At 38.9% G+C, this 21,551-nt stretch overlaps 1 protein-coding gene across 1 annotated transcript; it reads right to left on the bottom strand.

Moving 5' to 3' along the window:
- Nucleotides 1–1,734: 1,734 nt before the first annotated feature.
- Nucleotides 1,735–2,499, bottom strand: LOC114416102 (predicted GPI-anchored protein 58). The gene is made up of 3 exons (XM_028380983.1): nucleotides 2,483–2,499; nucleotides 2,140–2,281; nucleotides 1,735–1,995 (listed from the first exon to the last, which is right to left on the bottom strand). Exons 1-3 carry the CDS (start codon nucleotides 2,497–2,499, stop codon nucleotides 1,735–1,737), a joined length of 420 nt encoding a protein of 139 aa, XP_028236784.1.
- Nucleotides 2,500–21,551: the final 19,052 nt, after the last annotated feature.

Here is a 21,551-nt window from a genome sequence, read left to right as displayed (position 1 = left end):
TTGCACTTAGCGCCATCCTTGCGCTTTGCACGAGTAAGTGGATTTGAGCTTAGCTCCAGTCGTGCGCTGAGCCTGGCTGAAGACAGCAGCTGCGCTTAGCGCACTGATCTTGCGCTTAGCGCTCGACCTTGATATTAATGATCTGCCAGATTCTTCTGTCGCGCTAAGTGCGCTGAAGCTGCGCTTAGCAGTGAATGCACGCTTAGCGCACTGATGAGCTAAGCTCAACTGTCACTTTTGGCACTTCATGACTTAGCCTTTTTTTCACCTGAAATTGCACATATTTCATCATTAAATTCAATGGACATATTCTAGAGACAACTTTAACCATAAAACAATATTTATTTACAAAATCACTACAAAATAACCATAAATTGGGGAACTATACAAGTTTTGGAAAATGTTTTCTCTACAAAATTTAGTCGTGTAAGACGACTAACAAACTTCCCCAAATTTACAGTTTTTCTTGTCCTCAAGCAAAGAAAGAACAGTTCACTTGTCCTTAAGTGACAAGCTATAGTCATCACTCAAAGATGGTGTTTGCTTCACAGAGAAATTCAACCATATGAACCGAATATCATGGATTGCTTCAATCAATTGATTTTCACAAACATGCAGCTTTTCAAAGATAGGAACATACACATTAGAGTCACAATTGAAATAAGCCAGTAAGGATGGCAGAAATCAAGGAAGGATCATCAACCACAACCTCACAGTCATTGTTTCACTCAAGCTCAAGTGTTTAGGCCCATTCCATCATAAACAACTAACACAAGTCCCAGCCTTTGCATTTCATCTCATATCATACAACAATGAACACATAAAATGAATCCGAAGGACTTTCTAGGCTTGTAATGGGGTTAGGCTTCAAACAAATCATGGTTTTTCTAGGATTCAAAAGCTTAGGTTCTAGGAGAGCATTCATCCATAGATAAACCTTCATTTTCTCATTCATTCACACCCCATACTTGCCTTTTATTTAGGAACTCATCTTCATTTCATTATTTTGCAGCATACACACTTATTAATTTCATTTCTATTTACAGTTTTTTAACATAATATATACAGAGACATTATGTGTATATACTGAAATAATGTGTGTATGCTATTTACTTTGACCATTTCAATTCTTACCCAGTGCCTCCCCCAAATTTGGAACAAATTTACCTTGATAATTGCTCCCCCAGATTTGGGACAAATTTGCTTTGAACCACGCTTCCTGTAGATGATGCTCTCCTACAACCTAAGTCAAGGTAGCAAGAGATAACACTGTATAGGCTCAGGGTTCAATCAGTCAATAATTCATTCAGCTCAAACTTGGTATAAGGGATAATTCATTCAAGCACATGGTCAACTTTTTGGCTAAGAGGCTATCACAATCAAACATGGCCTTCATCATCCTCAATTTCATGCATTTAGTACATACTTCAGAGATTCATGCAAAAATCAGTACTAAATGATAGTTGTTTCTCTCAAAATTTAAGGATCACACTCTCACTGGGATACGGTTAATGCATTACTTTCACTGTTCAAACACGCTTTTTGGTACAAGCAAACAACTCAAAGTGCTGAAATTTAAATAACTGAAACGTAAAGAAAACTAAAAAGCAAACTAAATACTGATAAACTAAAATGTTCATGCTTTGCATAAATTAAACTAAACACAATTTAAACATCCTGCTTATCCTGTGGCTGATCTTCATTAAGATCCAGTGTTGGAGCTGTTGATGAATCCTAGATAGGCTGCTCTGGCTTCATGACTGGTGTAGATGGCTGGGTCTCCTCAGGAACAGGTGCAGGAGATGGCTCAGGTATCTGATCTATGGAAGTCCCCTCCTCTTGAGCCATGTGTACACCTGCGTCAAAATAAAAAGGCTCAGGAGGGGTGAGCTCCCCCTCTACTGCTGTTGCTGCTGGCTCCTCCAGAATAGGCTCTTGGGTTGCGGAGGCCCCACCCCCTCCAGAAGGAGAAGGCTGGGCTCCTAGCCAGGCCACCTACACATCAAACTCATCCATGCTCATAATGGATGGTAAGCCCAAGCCCTGCAGGCTCTGCATGATGATGGACTGCCCCCTGTGTATGCTCTAGAGCATGGAATGAAGCATCTCAGGTGTAAATATAAAGTCTGATGGTCCTACAGATAAAGGAGCTGGAAGTGCTATCTGAATGGATGTAGGAGGAATAACTAGAGTCTGAGTGGGAGGTATTGGAGCTGGTGTCTCTGGTGGTGCTGAAGTAGTGGGGACCTCTAATCTCTTACCCCTGGCCTTCCTTGGCTCTCTAAATGTTACTATTGGATCATCAAGATTCCAATAGTTCTTCTTAATATATGCCAAGTTAATGGCAGAGCTCAAGTTCTCCAGGGATCTAGAATCTGACTAGACTCCTCTGGCCTTGCATAGAGTTGTGATCAAGGCAGGGAATCCAAGTCTAGATGTATCATGTTGTGCAATCAAAGAGATCTGGTGAGAGATGAGGTACCCCAAGTTCATATCCATCTTCATAATGATACCATAAATCAATTTGGCTTTGTCCAAGGTGACATCAGATGTGTGGGAGGTAGGAATGAGGTTAGAAAAGGAAAGAACGCTTCATGTCTGAGCTAGAGTGGTCATGTTCTTCCTCAGTATCTTCAAAGGCTGCCTATCAACATTAAGCTCGAATCCCCTCCCTGGGATACAAAGCTTAGCAACCAACTCCTGAGGATCAGGCCTCAGGAGTGCAAATCTGGAATAAGTACATAAATTCTCCCCCTCCTCCAAAATTACTGGGGTCTTCAGAAATGTGTTTAAAGTATCCTCATCAAACTTCACTAAGTGACCTCTCACCCTCACCTGCTTAGGTGATTTATCCTCAGGGTCATAGAGGTTGGCGTAAAACTCCTTTACAATAGCAATGTCTATGCTACTGTCAGAAAAATCAGTCAACTTCTCGTCCCAGTGTCTTCTCTCGAGTTCCTCCTTGAACTTGTCAAACTCTGTGTAATAAACTACCACATTCCTCTCTGGTAGTAGCTTTCGAGGCACCACAATGTCAGTGTATCTCTCTTAAGCCTCTAGGGATGTGAATCTGGATCTATCAAATCTGGCCTGGGTAGGTGTAGAAAGTGCTTTCCTCTTCTTAGATGCCATCTGCAAAATATAAGACAAAACACAAAAGATTAGTACAGGTTATTTTCACAAAAATAAAAAAATAAAACTGAAATTTTGACTGGGCGCTTAGCGCAGCAGACTGAGCTTAGCGCGCCTTATGAAATTTTACTCAGGCGCTAAGCACAACAGGCTGGCGCTTAGCTCGAAGACACATAAAATATTTTTTTCTACAGAATAGGCTTAGTGCATAGCTGAGCTTAGCCTAAGTCTACAATTTTCAAAACCGAAGACAGTTGGAGCTTAGCGCAGCATGGCGCGCTTAGCTTAGCCTCAACCGAATAACACACAGGCTTAGTGCACAGACATGCTTAGCCTTATTCAAAGGAAAACTTACAGAAGCAAAGTGGTGCTTAGCCGTACAGGTTAGGCTTAGCACTGAACAAAAATTCTCAAAATCTTCATGTCTGAACACTTGTCCTACTTAGTGCACAAACACACTTAGCGGGCTCATCACTTACGTTCATCAGTAGGGATGAACGTGCTTAGCGCGACATGGTCCGCTTTGCGCGTTCATCTGGAAATCCAAAATTTTAACGGTTGCGATGAACATGCTAAGTGTACAGATGTGCTTAGCACTTTCATTGCGATTTCCAAACAGAACCACAGGGGTCTTCACCATTTTCAACCATATTGCCCCCAATGAGCTTCTAAGTTACCTAAAATCCTACATTGACTAACCCAAAAATTAATAACCTTAACCTAACAACATATAACTAAGAAAACAAGAAGTCATCTATCCTAAGGTTTGAAGAATGAAAAATAAAAATAGGAATGTGCTAACTTACTTGGATTTTCATGAAATGAAGCAATGAAGATGCAGAGAAACAGTACACACGAAGCAGAAAGTACACAATTGCTTAAGGGTAAGAAGGTGCAGAGGTTTGGGTGCAAAGGTAATACCCAAAGTGCCTTTTCCTTTGATTTTAAAAACTGAAATTTGTATGGTGCGCTTAGCGCACAGATACACTTAGCGTGCCAACGTGGCGTTTGAGTTTAAAACCCAAACGCTTAGCCTAACCTCGCGCTAAGCCCAACTTGAAGTTGTAAAATCCCAAAAGCATCTAGGGCTTAGCGCGGCAGGCTGCGCTTAACACTTTCTGCAACACAAAAAATTTTCTGCAATATGTGCTTAGCTTGAGATGTGAGGCTTAGCGTACCATCAAGCTTGAACTTACAGAGAGTAGTGTTAGTCGATGAATACAACTAACTTTTGTGTATAAAACCTGTGTATATTGTATCAAACTTTCCCAATTTATGGTTGTTTTGTAATAATATAAGTGCTTTTTGTTAATATAGGTAATAGATAATTTATACTTTTGTTTTGTGTGTTTAATAATCAATTTCTCTCAATTTTAGGTTAAATAGACAACTTTGGCAAAGTGTTGTTTTTCACTCTTTCGCTAAGCCAAGTTGTTGGCTTAGTGAGAATTCGCTAAGCCCAACCTTCAGTGGCTAAGCGCGAGGAAGAATCCAGAAGAAGAAGAGCTGTCAAGTTCGCTATGCGCACCGCTCCAGGTCATCAAGCGCACCACTTCAGCTCATCCGCTAAGCGAAACAAGCACGTTAAGCTAAAATCTACTTATGCGCGCTAAGCGACCCATACGTGCGCTAAGCGCACGAGCACGAACAAGGCCACCTATTTAAGCTTGAAATCAGATTTTGTTAAGGGAGTTTGGCACCTTTCTTGAGAAGCTCTGCATGCATGAAGGTTCTAGAGAGAGAAAGGTCCAAGTTCCAGAGAGTTCTGAGAGATTTTGCTGTGTGAAGATCTACAGAGATGCACGTTCGAAGTAGAAGTTGTTCTGAGAGCTTGAGATGAGTTTGTGAGTGATTAGAGGTGAAGGAGACATCCACACCACTTGTGTTTTTGCAGTCTTTCATCTTGTTCTTCTCTTTGTTGTAAAGGAGGTTTCCAGACTATGGAAAGTTAAATACTCTGTTGGATCTTCCCTGTAGGTACCTGATGTAAATATATTTCTATCTATGTAATGATGTTTTGTGTGTTCTCTGTGCTATCTGCTTTTAATTCCAGTGTGCTTTTACCTTGATCACATAGATGCATGCTTTGTTAGGGTCATTCAACAGTGGAAACTGGTATGATTCTAAAGTCCTTGATAGTACGGGACTAAGTTGTTGTGCTATCACGAGGAATCGGGGTACAAGAACTTAGTTATGTATGTGTGTCTTAATGCGGTCTTGGTTGAGTGTAGTCTTACAAGAGGAATCTGCAGACGAGGCTTGATTAGGACAAGGCTAGGCTGTCATGAAGAATTGGGGTCTAGCAGTCCAGGAGAAAACATAGGAACGCATGAGCATTGTTAGATAGAGAACATCATTTTTAGCATTAGGAATCTATGAGGAAGACCAACGCATTCTCTATTTGTTTTACACAGTATTTCTCTTGTGTGATTTTCTTTCTTTTTGCCTAGATAGTTTAAATACCTGTTCATAACCACAGTCATATTTTAATACTAGACACCTATTTATCAAAATAGCTTGCCAGATAACACAAGTTCCCCGAGAGTTTGATACTCGGTTCTTACCGTTTTATACTACTTGTGCGATCCAGTACACTTGCCGGCCGCGAGCAAGTTTTTGGCATCGTTGCCGGGGAACTTCTTTTTATTTAGGAAGTTAGCTCGTTTTTAGGTGTCTATTCTTTATTTGTTATTCTTTGATTGTTTCTGTGAATATTTGTTCCTCAATTTATATTTATCTTCTCTTATTGAATTGGATAACTGCTTCCTGTTAGTATTCTACGTGTATAGACTCTCGTACAAGTGATTTAGTACTCCTCACTAAGGCAACTCCTTCACTGCTATATCATGAAGATTATTATCTCAATCCCATTAATGAACTGTGATTTAGCTAGAGGAGAGCAGCAAAAAGACAATTGTTATTTTTATTCTATAAATAACCATGACTGGAGACAGGAACCAGTCATGTATGAATACCTTGAAGAGGAAAAAGTCCCTGATCTTGAGAGTATTTTGGCAGACTTTATGACATACCAAGCCAGCTCTAAAGGATCTTGTTATGGAATGCAACAGCAGGGAACTCAATTTCAAAGGAACCAGTCTTTTGCAGGCTATCATTGGGAGTCATGCTGGCAACCAGATTATGATGATAAAGCAGAAGGAGTTATTAATCTGGATGACCTGCTAATGCAATTTAAAGATACAGTAGAGTCAATGCAACAAGCTTTTAGAAGAACTGCAACTCAGATTAGTAAGTTGGTGGATGACATGGCTAACACTATGGCCAGACAAGAGGAAAAGCGTGTAGAGATTGAAACGTATCAAGAAAGTATTTTTCAAGTTACCTCCATCCATCATCAGATGATCACTGAAGAGGAAACGTCTGAAGTCTCCAATACTCCAGAATACTCCTGCTCGGCCGCTGCTGGCTATGTTAGAGGAACAGAGAAAGGTAGATTGGAAGTCACTGTAGAGGATCAAAAAGTCTCTTTTGACCTCCTTGAGGCCATGAAACATTCAGATATGGGTGATGCTTGTTCTGAGGAGGAAGAGATGGAATAGGAAATGGTATTAACAACTTCAACCATGATACAACATTTTCCTTTGGAAAAAGAATTGGGTGATGAGATAGACAGCTTAGTCGATAATGAAGAGTGTGATGATCCAAAAGATAATTGTGTTGATCATGTGGTTTTCAAAAAATTGGAGAAAATGAGACCACCAGAAAAGCCCAAAGCAGAATTAAAAACCCTTCCAACACATCTAAAGTATATATTCTTGGAAGATGATGAGACTAAACCGGTCATAATTAGTAACTCTTTAAAGAAGGAAGAAGAGGATCAACTGGTGCAGATTCTAAAACGTCATAACGTGGCTATTGGTTGGCACATTTCAGATCTGAAGGGAATTAGCCCATCATATTGTATGCATAAAATCAATCTAGAAACCAATTTTAAACTGGTGCGACAGCCTCTGAGAAGGTTGAATCCTATAATGAAGGAATAGGTAAGAAAAGAGGTGCTCAAATTACTAGAGGCTGGTCTCATTTATCCAATTTCAGATAGCTCATGGGTTAGTCCTGTTCAAATTGTTCCAAAAAAGGGAGGAAATATAGTAGTAATGAATTATCAAAATGAACTAATTCCTACTAGAACAATCACAGGATGGCGTATGTGCATCGACTATAGAAAGCTTAATGAAGCCACAAGAAAAGATCACTACCCGCTTCCCTTCATGGATCAAGTGCTCGAAAAACTTGCAGGCCAATCTTTCTATTGTTTTTTGGATGGATATTCAGGTTATAATCAAATTGTTGTAGACCCCTAAGACCAAGAAAAGAAAGCTTTCACATGTCCCTTTGGTGTTTTTGCTTATCGCCGCATGCCATCCGGGTTATGTAATGCTCCTGCTACGTTCCAAAGATGTATGATGGCTATCTTTGCTGACATGGTAGAGAAATGCATTGAAGTCTTTATGGATGATTTTTCAGTCTTTGGTGCATCTTTTGAGAATTGTTTAGCAAATCTAGACAAGGTGTTATAGCGGTGTGAAGAATCCAATCTGGTACTTAACTAGGAGAAATGTCATTTTATGGTTCAAGAAGGCATCGTGTTGGGACAAAATATTTCAAAAAAAGGAATCGAGGTGGACAAAGAAAAACTAGATGTTATTGATAAACTTCCACCTTCGGTCAATGTGAAAGGCATCCACATTTTTTTGGGTCATGCATGATTTTATCGACGATTCATTAAAGACTTCTCCAAAATTACGAAACCTCTCAACAACCTGTTGAACAAGGAGGCTGTGTTTGTGTTTGATGACAAATGTTTAGAAGCCTTTAACACCCTCAAAGCTAAATTTGTTTCTGCTCCTGTGATCATATCACCAGACTGGGGACAAGAATTTGAATTAATGTGTGATGCAAGTGACTATGCAGTAGGTGCTGTGCTCGGGAAGAGGAAATGCAGAGTATTTCATACCATCAACTATGCTAGCAAAGTATTGAGTGATGCGCATATTAACTATGCCACCACTGAGAAGGAATAACTGGAAATTTTGTTCGCACTTGAGAAATTCCGATCTTATCTGGTAGGATCAAGGATAGTGATCTACACTGATCATGCTGCAATCAAATATTTGTTGCGCAAAGCTGATTCAAAGCCACGATTGATCAGATGGATACTTTTGCTTCAAGAATTTGATTTGGTCATCAAGGACAAAAAAGGATTTGAAAATGTGGTAGCTGATCACCTATCCGAATTGGTGAATGAGGATGTCACCTCAAAGGAAGCTGAAATAAGAGATAAGTTCCCAGACGAATCCTTGTTTTTGATTGAAGGGAGACCTCAGTTTGCTGACATGGCTAATTTTAAGGCAGCCGGGGTCATTCCTAAAGACCTCAATTGGCAACAGAGAAAAAGGTTCTTCTTTGATGTGCGACATTATGTTTAGGATGACCCCCACTTGTTCAAAATGGGCACAGATAACCTTCTTAGGAGATGTGTGATGAGTGAGGAAGCCAAAGGCATATTGTGGCACTGTCACAATTCACCGTGTGGTGGGCACTATGGCGGAAGCAAAACAGTAGCCAAGGTCTTACAATCAGGATTTTTTTGGCCAAGAATTTTCAAAGATGCCCATCATCATGTCTTAAAATGTGACCAATGTCAGAGAATAGGGGGAATTTCTCAAAGAAATGAGATGCCTCTGCAAAACATTATGGAAGTTGAAGTTTTTGATTGCTGGGGTATTGATTTCGTGGGCCCTTTTCCTTCATTAGCAAGGAATGAGTATATTCTAGTGGCTGTTGATTACGTATCTAAATGGGTGGAAGCTATGGCCACTGCAAGGAATGATGCTAAAACTGTGGTGGAATTTATCAAGAAAAACATTTTTTCTCGATTTGGAGTACCTTGAATACTAATCAGTGATGGTGGTTCGCACTTCTGTAATACTCAACTCCAAAAGGTATTGGGACAATACCATGTGAATCATAGAGTGGCGTCCCCTTACCGTCCACAAACTAATGGGCAAGTCGAAGTCTCTAACCGAGAATTAAAGAAAATACTAGAAAAAATAGTGGCATCAACTAGAAAAGACTGGTCATCCAAATTGGAAGATGCATCGTGGGCCTATAGAACTGCATACAAAAATCCAATTGGGCTGTCTCCGTTTCAATTGGTATATGGAAAATCATGTCATTTACCAGTTGAAATGGAACATAAGGCATATTGGGCTCTAAAATTTCCGAACTTTGATGAGAAGGCATCCAGAGAGCATAGAAAGATCCAGTTGCTAGAACTAGAAGAAATACGATTAGCAGCTTATGAATCTTTGCGACTTTACAAAGAAAAGGTGAAGACGTATCACGATAAGAAGTTGTTGAAGAGAGAATTCAAACCGGGACAAGAAGTACTACTGTTTAATTCAAGATTCAAATTATTTCCCGGTAAGCTGAAATCTAAATGGTCTAGACCCTTTGTTATTAAGAAGTTCGATCTTACGATGCAATAGAGTTGTATGACCCACAATGTCAAGATCCTAAAAGGACATGGGTTGTCAATGGCCAAAGGCTAAAACTGTATCATGGAAAAGAATTTAGCAGGACACAGGACACTGTTCATTTGATTGCCAAGTGAGGTAAAAGCATCAAGCTAATGACGTTAAAGAAGCGCTTCCTGGGAGGCAACCCAATTTTAATCTTTGTTGTGTTTATTTTTACATGCATTTGATCATTAGGAACTTGCTTAATAATCTTTACATGGAGCATATCAACCTCTCTTTGTATGTGAAATTAAGGGTTTTAATTTCTTGGGAAAGGATTAATTTATAACTTAGAAAAATCTTTTTGAAAATTAGTTCTTTTGCTAAGTGCTTGCTTCTCGCTAAGCGCATAATCACACATGCGCTAAGCCACGAGTTCAAGTGCTTAGCACACTACCCTGGCACCTGAGGTTGATTATTTCTGCTAAGCTAGCCAAGGTTTGGTTAAGCAAAAATCAATTCGATTTGAATTCCGCTAAGCGAAAGACTGATCACTGAGCTATGGCTTCATCTTGGCTAAGCGAGACCCAATGTCGTTAAGCGTGATTCATTGCGATCAGAATTGAGGGCTATGGGGCTGAGCGCGTAATCTGCTGGCTAAGCGGATATTCTTGTGGTTTAAACTGGATTTGATTTAGCTTAGCTCCATTCATATCCGCTAAGCTTAATTGCTTGTGGCAGCTTGTGCATTAAGCGGATCTCTTAATCGCTCAGCACTAGCTTCATTGCACATAAAATACATGAATTCTGCTAAGCGAGCTCAGATCTCGGTTTAGCGAGAGTTGCAGGTTTTTTGATCTACAGATCTCGCTAAGTGGTAGATTTAACTTGCTAAGCTAAGTATATGTGCTAGAAAAAAAAACCTAAACGACTCTCCCACTTAGCGAAGCGTTCACTAAGCGGGAGCTTCAAAAAAAGCATTGGTTAAGTGTAACTTCAGCACAATGACAAGTGCTGAGTGTAGGGACAGCTGGAGAATTTTGCATAAACCATATCATCTCTTTCTCCCTCTCTCATCTAATCCAGCATCTACATTAGGTCAACTGTATCAGCGATTCAAGTAAGTTCCTCATGACCCTTATCTTTGTTATTTTGCTCAACCTTAGGATAGACAACTTTTAAAACTAGCTTTAGGAATTATAGGATTGTAGTATGTGTAGGAGTAGCTTAAGTTTATATGTCTTTATACGGTGTCTGTTGATAGGTATGTTGGAAACTTTGCATGCATAATCTACCTGTTAGAGGTTTCAATTTTAGAAGAATATGAACTGCATTTTCTGTTATTCTTCTGGAAATTTGCAATGAACTCGCTCAGCGAGCCTTCAGTGCTCAGCAAGTTCATCTATACTCATTACATACATGCATTTCCGATAGAATTTGCTGAGCATATTTGTCGTGCTAAGCGATTGGATCTGTAAAGGAAGAATACTCATCCTCTGGATAAGTACTTGTGGCTAAGCGAGGATGATTCGCCAAGCCCAAGTAATTTAGAATTTTTTTTGTCATGATAGCCGCGCGCTGAGCCAGTATCCTTGCGCCAAGTGAAGTTCTTTACGATAGTGACTGAGCTGAGCGACCCATTTCGCTAAGCTCCCATAACTTAGTAGAATTTGTGAAAATTTTATTGTGCAATACTGCTAAGCGTGGCTCAGGGAGAGCTAAGCACACATCATTGCGGAAAGTTTTAGGCTTAGCGGGAACTATAGGCGCCAAGCAGGTATAGTGTTTTCTGTGAAGACTCGCTACGAGAACCCTGTTTCGCTAAGCAGTCTATATTGTTTTATAAGGACCGCTAAGCGAATTCTGTTTCGCTAAGTGACCTTTATCTTTCTTCTAAATTAATTTTCTTTCCAATGTTCACATTCCTTTCTTACAGATGGCCTTAAGAAAGAGAGCAAGAGCTGAAGGCATCCCTTCATCATCCAACCCACCTCCTCCAATAGTAACCATGGAACCAGATAGCCTACAAGCACAACCTATAGTTCCTATGTTGCAGAGCCTATTCCGGGGGCAACTGATTATTGTCTACAACCAGCAGCAGTTAGCTCATAACAGACCAATAGTATCCATGGAGCAATTTTTAGATAAAGTGGCCTGGCCTGAAGCTCAGTTGCCGTTAGGAGGATCTCCCGAGGTTGTGCCCCCAGTCCCATACCAACAAGGACAGAGCCTGCACCAGCTGAGTCGCAACCACCAGTAGTAGACCCACCGGCTTCCCCGGAGGTTGAGATTCTACCACCTCCACCAGCTCCACCGGTACCACCTTTGATACTCATTCCCGATGACTCAGATAACGAAGTTGCAGCTCCTCTTGACTCACCAGCCTACTACCTAGAGGATGGTTCAGACTTTTCTAACTGGATGGACTAGTGAGGAAGTTGTGGTCCATCTTGACAAGAATGTGGATATTTCTAGAGATTTTATGCTTCTTTTTGTGTTTTTAAATTATTATTATAACTTTGATGTTAGTACATTAGTTACTTTTTGTTAGTTTTGTGCATGAGTAGTATAGTTGCTCATCTTGAAGCATCGTGAACAGTTTAACTTAACTCTTGATGGTATGGCAGTGAAACTTGTTGTTTATTTTATGAAAATGGTTGTATATCTTGTTTTAAATTGAATGCATGCTTAAGATGAGATGTGTGTTTCCTTTCATGAATTTGAGCAAATGTGCATGTTGAACAAAGAAAGAACAAGAGTGTGAACTTATAATAGAATGGTATGTCACTAGACAGACTGATTGTGAAAGAAAAGCTTGAACCAAAAACCGGTGAAAGTGTGACCTTGCTCTGTGAGTTAACGACTAACTGTGAATAATGATCTTTGCATAAATCTCTAAATTCTAGAATGATTTGTATAACTCAGAACATGATGAAGGCCATGAATTGTATAGACACAAGCTCTTTTGACCAAATAGCTTACCCTGAATGATACTTGTATCTTTTGCTCCCTTGTATAAAGCTTATTGATTTGTCATGAATTGAACCCTGAACTTTAAATGATTATCTCCTAATACCTTGTTTAGATTCTAGGAGAGCATATGGTTCAAGGAAAATTTACTCTAAATTTGGGGGAGGGAAGTCAATTCGAATGAAAAGAAAAAGGTTAAGCATCAACACACACAACAAATAAGTTGTATGTTAAAAAAAAAAAGAGAAAATAAGTTGTGTTGTTACAATAAGGTCAAAAGCAACTTAAAAAAAAGATAGTGAGAAAGCTACTTGTATGACACAAGATCATTTGGATAATCTAGGACTTATGCTGTCTTAGAATCTAAACCTTTGAATCCTAGAAAAACCAATGAATTTTTGTAGCCACAACCTCACTACAAGCCTGAGAAAGTCCTTCTGATTCTGTTTATACATTTCTGACTTGATGGAATGAGATGAAATGCAAAGATTGGACCTCATGTTAGTTGTTATCAACGAATAGCTTAAACACTTGTGCTTGAGTGAAACAGTAGCCGTGAGACTGTGGTTTGAGCTACTTTCCTTGATATTTGTCTTATGATTAACCTCATCTAATTGTATTGTTCACATTTTGTTCTCCTATTTGTTTAGCTGCATATTCTGTGAAAACAAGGGATAGGTACACATTGCTTCATCTTTCTCATCATACAATCAATAAATTTTGATGCATATTCCCCTGTACATAATCACTACATGTTTTACCACTTGAGGACAAGTGAGTTGTTCACTTTTGCTTGAGGACAAGCAAAACTTTAAATTTGGGGGAGTTGTAAGTCAATGAATACGACTAACTTTTGTGTATAAAACCTGTGTATATTGTATCAAACTTTCCCAATTTATGGTTGTTTTGTTATACAATAAGTACTTTTTCTTAAATATAGGTAATAGATAATTTATACTTTTGTTTTGTGTGTTTAATAATCAATTTCTCTCAATTTCAGGTTAAATAGGCAACTTTGGCAAAGTGTTGTTTTCACTCTTTCGCTAAGCCAAGCTGTTGGCTTAGAGAGAATTCACTAAGTGCAACCTTCAGTGGTTAAGCGCGAGGAAGAATCCAGAAGAAGATGAGTTGTCAAGTTCACTAAGTGCACTGTTCCAGGTCATCAAGCGCACCGCTTCAGCTCATCCGCTAAGCGAAACAAGCATGCTAAACTAAAATCTACTTATGCGTGCTAAGCGACCCATACGTGCGCTAAGCGCACGAGCACGGACATGGCCACCTATTTAAGCCTGAAATCAGATTTTGTGAAGGGAGTTTGGCACCTTTCTTGAGAAGCTCTGCATGCATGAAGGTTCTAGAGAGAGAAAGGTCCAAGTTCCAGAGAGTTCTGAGAGATTTTGCTGTGTGAAGATCTGCAGAGACGCGAGTTCGAAGTGGAAGCCATGATTGTATCTTCAACAGATTGAGATTGAACTTCTGGTTGTGCAATACTAGTGAAAAATTGTGGCACAGTAGAACTTGAATAATCCTCCAGGGTTACTCTTCTTGGCTCTTCAACCATGATTGTATCTTCAACAGATTCTATATGAGAATGCCCTGCAATAGGAAAACTAGAAGATGCCTCAGAAGATCAAGGTTATTCTTATGGAGTTGCTGCTACTTCTAAATCTTGCAAAAAATAATTTGATTCTCTCTGAATTACGCCTTCTACAGGTGGCATTCATCTCCAAATCGATGGGAATCAAATAACCTTCTGTAGATCTTCTTTGCATACAAGAAAACAGAGCAACTATTATCCAGTTCAAAAGAACATTGAATATACGGTAACTAAAATATGAACAAAAAGAATCAATGAATCAAAGAGAAAAATATAAAGTAATGTCGGAAAACTGAACTAAACTCTTCTTAAATCTAGTTCCCCGGAAATGGTGCCATAAATACTTTGTTGGATTTCCCCTACAGTTACTTTTTGGTCCACTTTTTCTTTATACAAAAATGTTCAAGGGAAATCCGGTTTGTCGGAAAGCGCACTGGATCGTCAAGTATTTAAAATAAAAATGGATGAATTCAAGTATCGAACTTAGGGAACTAGTCCTAGACAGGGTTAAATTCAGAAATAAGGCATTGTTGAAAGAAATATTGATAATTCATGATTTGGAACAGAATTAAACTAAGTCTAGGCTAAAAACAATAAAAATGCAACTAAGTAAAATTGACCGCAGTAGGTAAAGATGTTGGGTCTTTCTAATAGACTAGCTGATGTATATAAAGATATTTCTCTAATCAATCATGCTTTTGTGGTCTATGTTGTAGCCTAAATTACTAAACCTTGATCCCTAGCTAGACTAAATCAAGCCAATCTTGATCCTCAGATCCCTCTTGTAGGGCTAGGCTCAATTTAGACAGCCCTCCTAGGTTTAGACTAACTTAAACTTAGCTTCATCCTTAGATCCCTCTTGTTGGACTAGACTTAGCTTAAATAGCTTATGGAAGTTTAGACTAATTTAGCCTAAGCTTTATCCTCAAATCCCTCTTGTTGGACTAGACTTAGACCAAACAACATTATTGTAATAGCATATTTAAAACCAGAACTTAATCCGCAGATTTCTCTTGTAAGACTGAGTTTCAATTCTGCTTCACTCAAGTTCTAAGGCAACAAAACATTTCCCAATGCTAAAATCACCTAACTAGTCACACAAATGGTTGATCAGACCAAGAGCATACAAAATTTAAGCACTGAAAGAAGCATTGAACACAAGAAACACAATCAATTAGATATTAAAGTAATTACATCAGCTATTCTTTAGAAATCCCCTACAAGGGTGTTTAGCCAGCCATTACAGAAGAAACCCTAACATTAATGAGATTACAAAACCTAGGTATCTCTGCAAAAGCTACTCCTTTTGCTGCCTCCAGAGCTCTTTTCCCGAAATAGGCGCTGTGGTGTGCTCTAGAATTCTGCACTCAAGGCCTTGTACCCTAATTCTGATGAAGACATGACCAAGAACAAGGGCAAGGATCCACTTGAAGGACTTGGAGGACTTATGACAAGGGCTAGAGCAAGGAAAGCAAAGGAATCTCTTCGAAAAGTGTTGTCCATACTATTTGAATACAAGCCCAAGTTTCAAGGAGAAAAGTCCAAGGTTGTGAGTTGTATCATGGCCCAAATGGAGGAGGACTAAATGGCGCCACTCCATCTTAATTTTAGAGTGTTTAGTTTGTCTAAATAATGGCGCAATCCATGTAAAGTTGGCTGACCAAAAATATGTTTTGGGTTATTCAACTAAAAGGGCTTTAGTTTGGTTTAGTTCAAGTTATACTAAGGGCCCAATTGGCAGGTTAGGCATGAGCCTTAGGGTGACTTTTGGTTGCCACAATTTCAGTTGCCCTCAGCCATTTAAGTTCTTCTAATTCCCTAGGTTAATGGCTCATTACTAAATTTAAGTTGATTGTATTTTCCTTTAATGAAGCATATGTAAAATCTGATGGTAAAGCTTCTTTATAAGCTGAACCATTTTATCAATAAACACAAATTGAGTTTTATTCAGAAAAATTAGAGTTTATCTCTTTTATCTTAGTGAGAGTGATTCTCCTAAGTTCTTGAGTGATTCAAGTACACCCTGACTATATCAAAGGTTTTTCACATCCTTTATGTGTTGCCCTCGTTGGAAAGAGTGATTCTTTCCTTCCACCATTTCATCTTCAACCTTGTTCTTTCAAACCACAATTTCCAAAAAATCCAATTCTGCCCCGAATTATCTCGTGACCATAACTCTCATTTTACTCATTCAAATTAAGTGATTCTTAAGCCTAAATTGAAATTCAAAATGAGACCTTTCACCTCGTTTTGGAATCACCTCATTCGAAGCCCTGTAGCTTGAGTTATAACCATTTCTATATTTATGTTCAGCCACCACTTAACCTACGTTTTTACCATCTCATTCATCCATTTTATGCCAAGATCCACCTTATTAAGACCCAGGAAATTAGCCACTGCCCAACCCTTGAATCTTTCCAATTTCCCATCCTTTTCTTAATGAATTTCTGAATTTTCCATCAAGGTTTAATCCTAGACGATCCTAAGTCAACCCTTAAATGAAGGTTCATATCATTTGGTATCAGAGTCGAGTTCTAGGATCATCACTTCCTTTGCTGGAAATATTGGGTAACATTCTTCTTTATTTTTTCTTTGCCATTTATATTACCTTCTTGTTCATGTTCTTTTTTTCTTTTAGGCTGAACCATTGCAAAAGTTAAGCCTTTTGATCTCTTTGTTATATAAAAATAACAGAAATTTGTATAAGCAAAAAAAAATAAAAAAAAATTGGGCTGAATGGTTCATGCTTGAAGAACTTTAAAAAAAATCTCTTTAAGGTAATATATTGGTTTTATGAAGGATTGTTACTTGAATTCCTAAATTCTGAATTTTATTTCCTTCCATTGTGCCTAAAAACATTGTTAGCCTTTTCTTGGTTAACATTTTCCTTGTCTCTCTAGCCTTACCTTACACATATTGGTGAATTGTTCTTTGTTGTGGCCATAATCTCTTGAATTGCCTAAGAACTCAAGGGTAATTAGAGTGGTATAAGGCAAGAGTGTTTTCATTAGAGAAAAGCCATAATTGTGTGATACACTTGAGTGGGTGAGGTATTCAAACAGCAACTATAATTGTCTTGTTACATTTGATTTGTTTGTTTGAGATGGCAGGTACTAATCCTAATGATGGAGTGGGGCTTTCGCAATTCCAAATGCAAGCTTTGATGTAACATTTGGAGAGGTTAATGAAACAATGAGATGATGCGCTCCATGAGAGGTTGGATCAAATGGAGAATAGAGATCATAATGAAGAAGAAACAAGGAGAAGAGGGAATGATGGTGTTCCTAGACAAAACTGAATTGATGGTATTAAACTCAACATTCCTCCCATTAAAGGAAAGAATGATCTGGAGGCCTACTTGGAGTGGGAGATGAAAATAGAGCATGTTTTCTCATGCAACAACTATGAAGAGGACCAAAAGGTGAAGCTTGCCGCCACGAAGTTTTCCGACTATGCTCTTGTGTGGTGGAAAAGGCTACAAAAGGAGAGAGCAAGAAATGAAGAGCCAATGGTTGATACATGGACGAAGATGAAAAAGATCATGAGGAGGTGGTATGTGCCCACTAGTTACTCAAGGGACTTGAAATTCAAGCTCCAAAAACTAACCCAAGGCAACAAAGGGGTTGAAGAGTATTTCAAGGAAATGGATGTGCTCATGATTCAAGCAAAGATTGAAGAAGATGAGGAGGTAACTATGGCTCGATTTCTTAATGGTATGACTAATGATATTCATGATACTGTTGAGTTGCAGGAGTTTGTTGAAATGGATGATTTGCTTCGCAAAGCAATCCAAGTAGAGCAACAATTAAAAAGGAAAGGAGTGGCTAAGAGGAGTTCTACCAACTTTGGTTCTTCTAGTTGGAAAGACAAAGGCAAGAAAGATGGGGCTGCTACTTCTAGTAGTTCCACACCTACCCCATTAAAAACTCGTTCAAAGTCCCAAGAGGAACCCTCTAAAAGGAGTAGAGATGTGAAGTGTTTCAAGTGCCAAGGCCTAGGACACTATGCTTATGAGTGCCCTAACAAAAGGTCCATGGTTCTTAGAGATGGAGAATATATAAGTGAATCCGATGTTGAAGAGGAAGAGGAGACTCCGGAGGGAGATTTGTTGATGATTAGGCAGTTACTTGGTGGTCAATTGAAGCATGTGGAGGAGAGCCAAAGAGAAAACATCTTTCACACTAGATGTTTAATCAATGGCAAGGTGTGCATGGTGATCATTGAAGGAGGTAGTTGCACCAATGTGGCTAGTGCTAGATTAGTGTCAAAGCTAAATTTAGCTACTAAACCACATTCTAGGCCATACAAACTTCAATGGCTTAGCAAGGATGGGGAGGTGCAAGTGAGGCAGCAAGTTGAAGTGGACATTTCCATTGGGAAATACAATGATAAGGTACTTTGTGATGTTGTTCCTATGGAGGCCAGCCACATACTTTTGGGGAGACCATGGCAATTTGATAAAAGAGCCAATCATGACGGTTACACCAACGAGATCTCTTTCATGCACCAAGACAAAAAGATTGTTCTCAAACCGTTGAGTCCACAAGAAGTGTGTGAGGATCAAAAGAAAATGAGAGAAAAACTTCTGCAAGAGAAGAGAGAAAAAGAAAAAGTGAGCAAAACACTTGAGAGTGAAAAAAAAGGGAAACACTTGAGAGGAAAAAGAGTGAACAAAAGAAGAGTGAAACACTTGAAGTGAGGGAGAGCTATTTAGCCACAAAAAGTGAGGTCAAGAGGTTGTTTCGTGCTAAATAGTCACTATACATCTTGCTTTGCAAAAATCAGATTTTGACCACTAACACTTTTGATGATTTTGAAGTGCCTTCTAGTGTTAAATCCCTTTTGCAAGATTTTCAAGACATGTTTCCATCAAGTGTGCCAAGTGGACTACCACCTTTGAGGGGAATTAAGCATCAAATTGATCTCATTCTGGGAGCTTCTTTGCCCAATAGGCCAGCTTATAGAAGTGATCCACAAGAAACCAAAGAGATTCAAAGACAAGTGGATGAACTCATTAGCAAAGGTTGGGTAAGAGATAGTATGAGTCCTTGCGCTGTCCCAGTGATTTTGGTCCCTAAAAAGGATAGGACGTGGCGCATGTGTTCCGATTGTAGAGCCCTTAATAACATCACCATTAAATATAAGCATCCTATACCTAGGCTTGACGATTTGCTTGATGAATTGCATGGTGCATGTTACTTCTCTAAAATCGATATTAAAAGTGGATACAATCCAATTAGGATTAGAGAAGGGGATGAATGGAAAACCGCTTTTAAAACAAAATATGGTTTGTATGAACGGTTGGTTATGCCTTTTGGCCTAACTAACGCTCCTAGCACTTTCATGAGATTAATGAACCATATCTTGAGAGAGTTCATAGGAAAGCTCGTTGTGGTGTACTTTGATGATATTCTTATCTATAGCACTTCACTTCATTTGCATATTGATCATTTAAAATCTGTCTTGTGTGTGCTAAGAGAAGAACAATTGTATGCCAATCTTGAAAAATGCATCTTTTGTACTAACCATGTTGTGTTTCTTGGATTTGTTGTAAGTTCAAAAGGAGTGCAAGTTGATGAGGAGAAGGTTAGGGCTATTCAAGGATGGCCTACACTTAAGTCCGTGACCGAGGTGAGGAGTTTTCATGGCTTAGCAAGTTTTTATAGGCGATTTGTGAAAGATTTTAGCACATTGGCAACACCTCTCAATGAAGTGCTCAAGAAAAATGTTGGTTTCAAATGGGGAGAGAAACAAGAAGAAGCTTTCAATGTTCTTAAGCAAAAGCTAACTAATGCCCCTATACTTGCGTTGCCAAACTTTCAAAAATCTTTTGAAATTGAGTGTGATGCTTCAAATGTTGGGATTGGGGTTGTGTTGTTGCAAGAAGGCCATCCAATTGCTTATTTTAGTGAAAAGTTAAGTGGTCCTACCCTTAACTATTCAACTTATGATAAGGAGTTGTATGCCTTAGTGCGGGCTTTGAAACATGGCAACACTACCTTTATCCCAAGGAATTTGTCATTCATAGTGACCATGAGTCCCTCAAATATATCAAGGGACAAGGTAAGCTTAACCAAAGGCATGCCAAGTGGGTGGAATTCCTAGAGCAATTCCCTTATGTTATCAAACATAAAAAGGGAAAAGGTAATATTGTAGCCGATGCTCTTTCTCGGCGTCGTGCACTACTTTCTATGCTTGAAACAAAATTGATTGGTCTTGAATGTTTGGAAAGAATGTATGAAAGTGATGAAACTTTTGGTGAAATTTTTAAAAATTGTGAAAAAATTTCAGAAAATGGTTTCTTTAGACATGAAGGCTTTCTTTTCAAAGAAAACAAATTGTGTGTACCTCAATGTTCTACAAGAAATTTTCTTGTTTGTGAAGCACATGAAGGAGGTTTAATGGGGCATTTTGGGGTCCAAAAGACTCTAGAAACATTACAAGAACATTTTTATTGGCCTCATATGAAAAAGGATGTGCAGAAATTTTGTGAACATTGCATTGTATGTAAAAAGGAAAAGTCAAAGGTAAAGCCTCATGGATTGTATACTCCATTGCCAATTTCGGAGTATCCTTGGATTGATTTATCCATGGATTTTGTTTTGGGGCTGCCAAAAACAAGCAGTGGTAGAGACTCCATTTTTGTGGTTGTTGATAGGTTTTCTAAAATGGCTCATTTTATTCCATGTAAAAAATTTGATGATGCTTCCCATGTGACTGATTTGTTTTTCAAGGAGATTGTGAGACTCCATGGTTTGCCAAGGAGCATTGTTAGTGATAGGGACTCTAAGTTCCTAAGCCATTTTTGGAGGACTTTGTGGGGCAAGTTAGGCACTAAATTGTTATTTTCAACCACTTGTCACCCACAAACCGATGGGAAAATGGAAGCTGTTATTAGGACATTGGGAACTTTGCTTATGAAAGTTTTGAGGAAGAACTTAAAAACTTGGGAGGCTTGTTTACCCCATGTTGAGTTTGCTTATAATAGAGTTGTTCATAGCACTACTAATTGTTCTCCTTTTGAAGTTGTTTATGGTTTTAACCCACTAACTCCTCTTGATCTTTTGCCTATGCCTAATGTTTCTGTTTTTAAGCATAAAGAAGGTCAAGCAAAGGCGGACTATGTGAAGAAGCTTCATGAGAAAGTCAAAGATCAAATTGAGAGGAAAAATAAAAGCTATGCTAAACAAGCCAACAAAGGGAGAAAGAAGGTTGTCTTCGAAGTCGGAGATTGGGTTTGGGTGCACATGAGAAAAGAAAGGTTTCCGGAACAAAGGAAATCAAACCTTCAACCAAGGGGAGATGGACCATTTCAAGTGCTTGAAAGAATCAATGACAATGCTTACAAAGTTGAGCTACCCGGTGAGTAT

The sequence above is a fragment of the Glycine soja genome, chromosome 6, assembly GCF_004193775.1.
Source record: "Glycine soja cultivar W05 chromosome 6, ASM419377v2, whole genome shotgun sequence".
Taxonomy (NCBI): Eukaryota; Viridiplantae; Streptophyta; class Magnoliopsida; order Fabales; family Fabaceae; genus Glycine; species Glycine soja.
The sequence above is the reverse complement of the archived record's forward strand: the minus strand, read 5'-3'. Positions and strand labels throughout refer to the sequence as shown.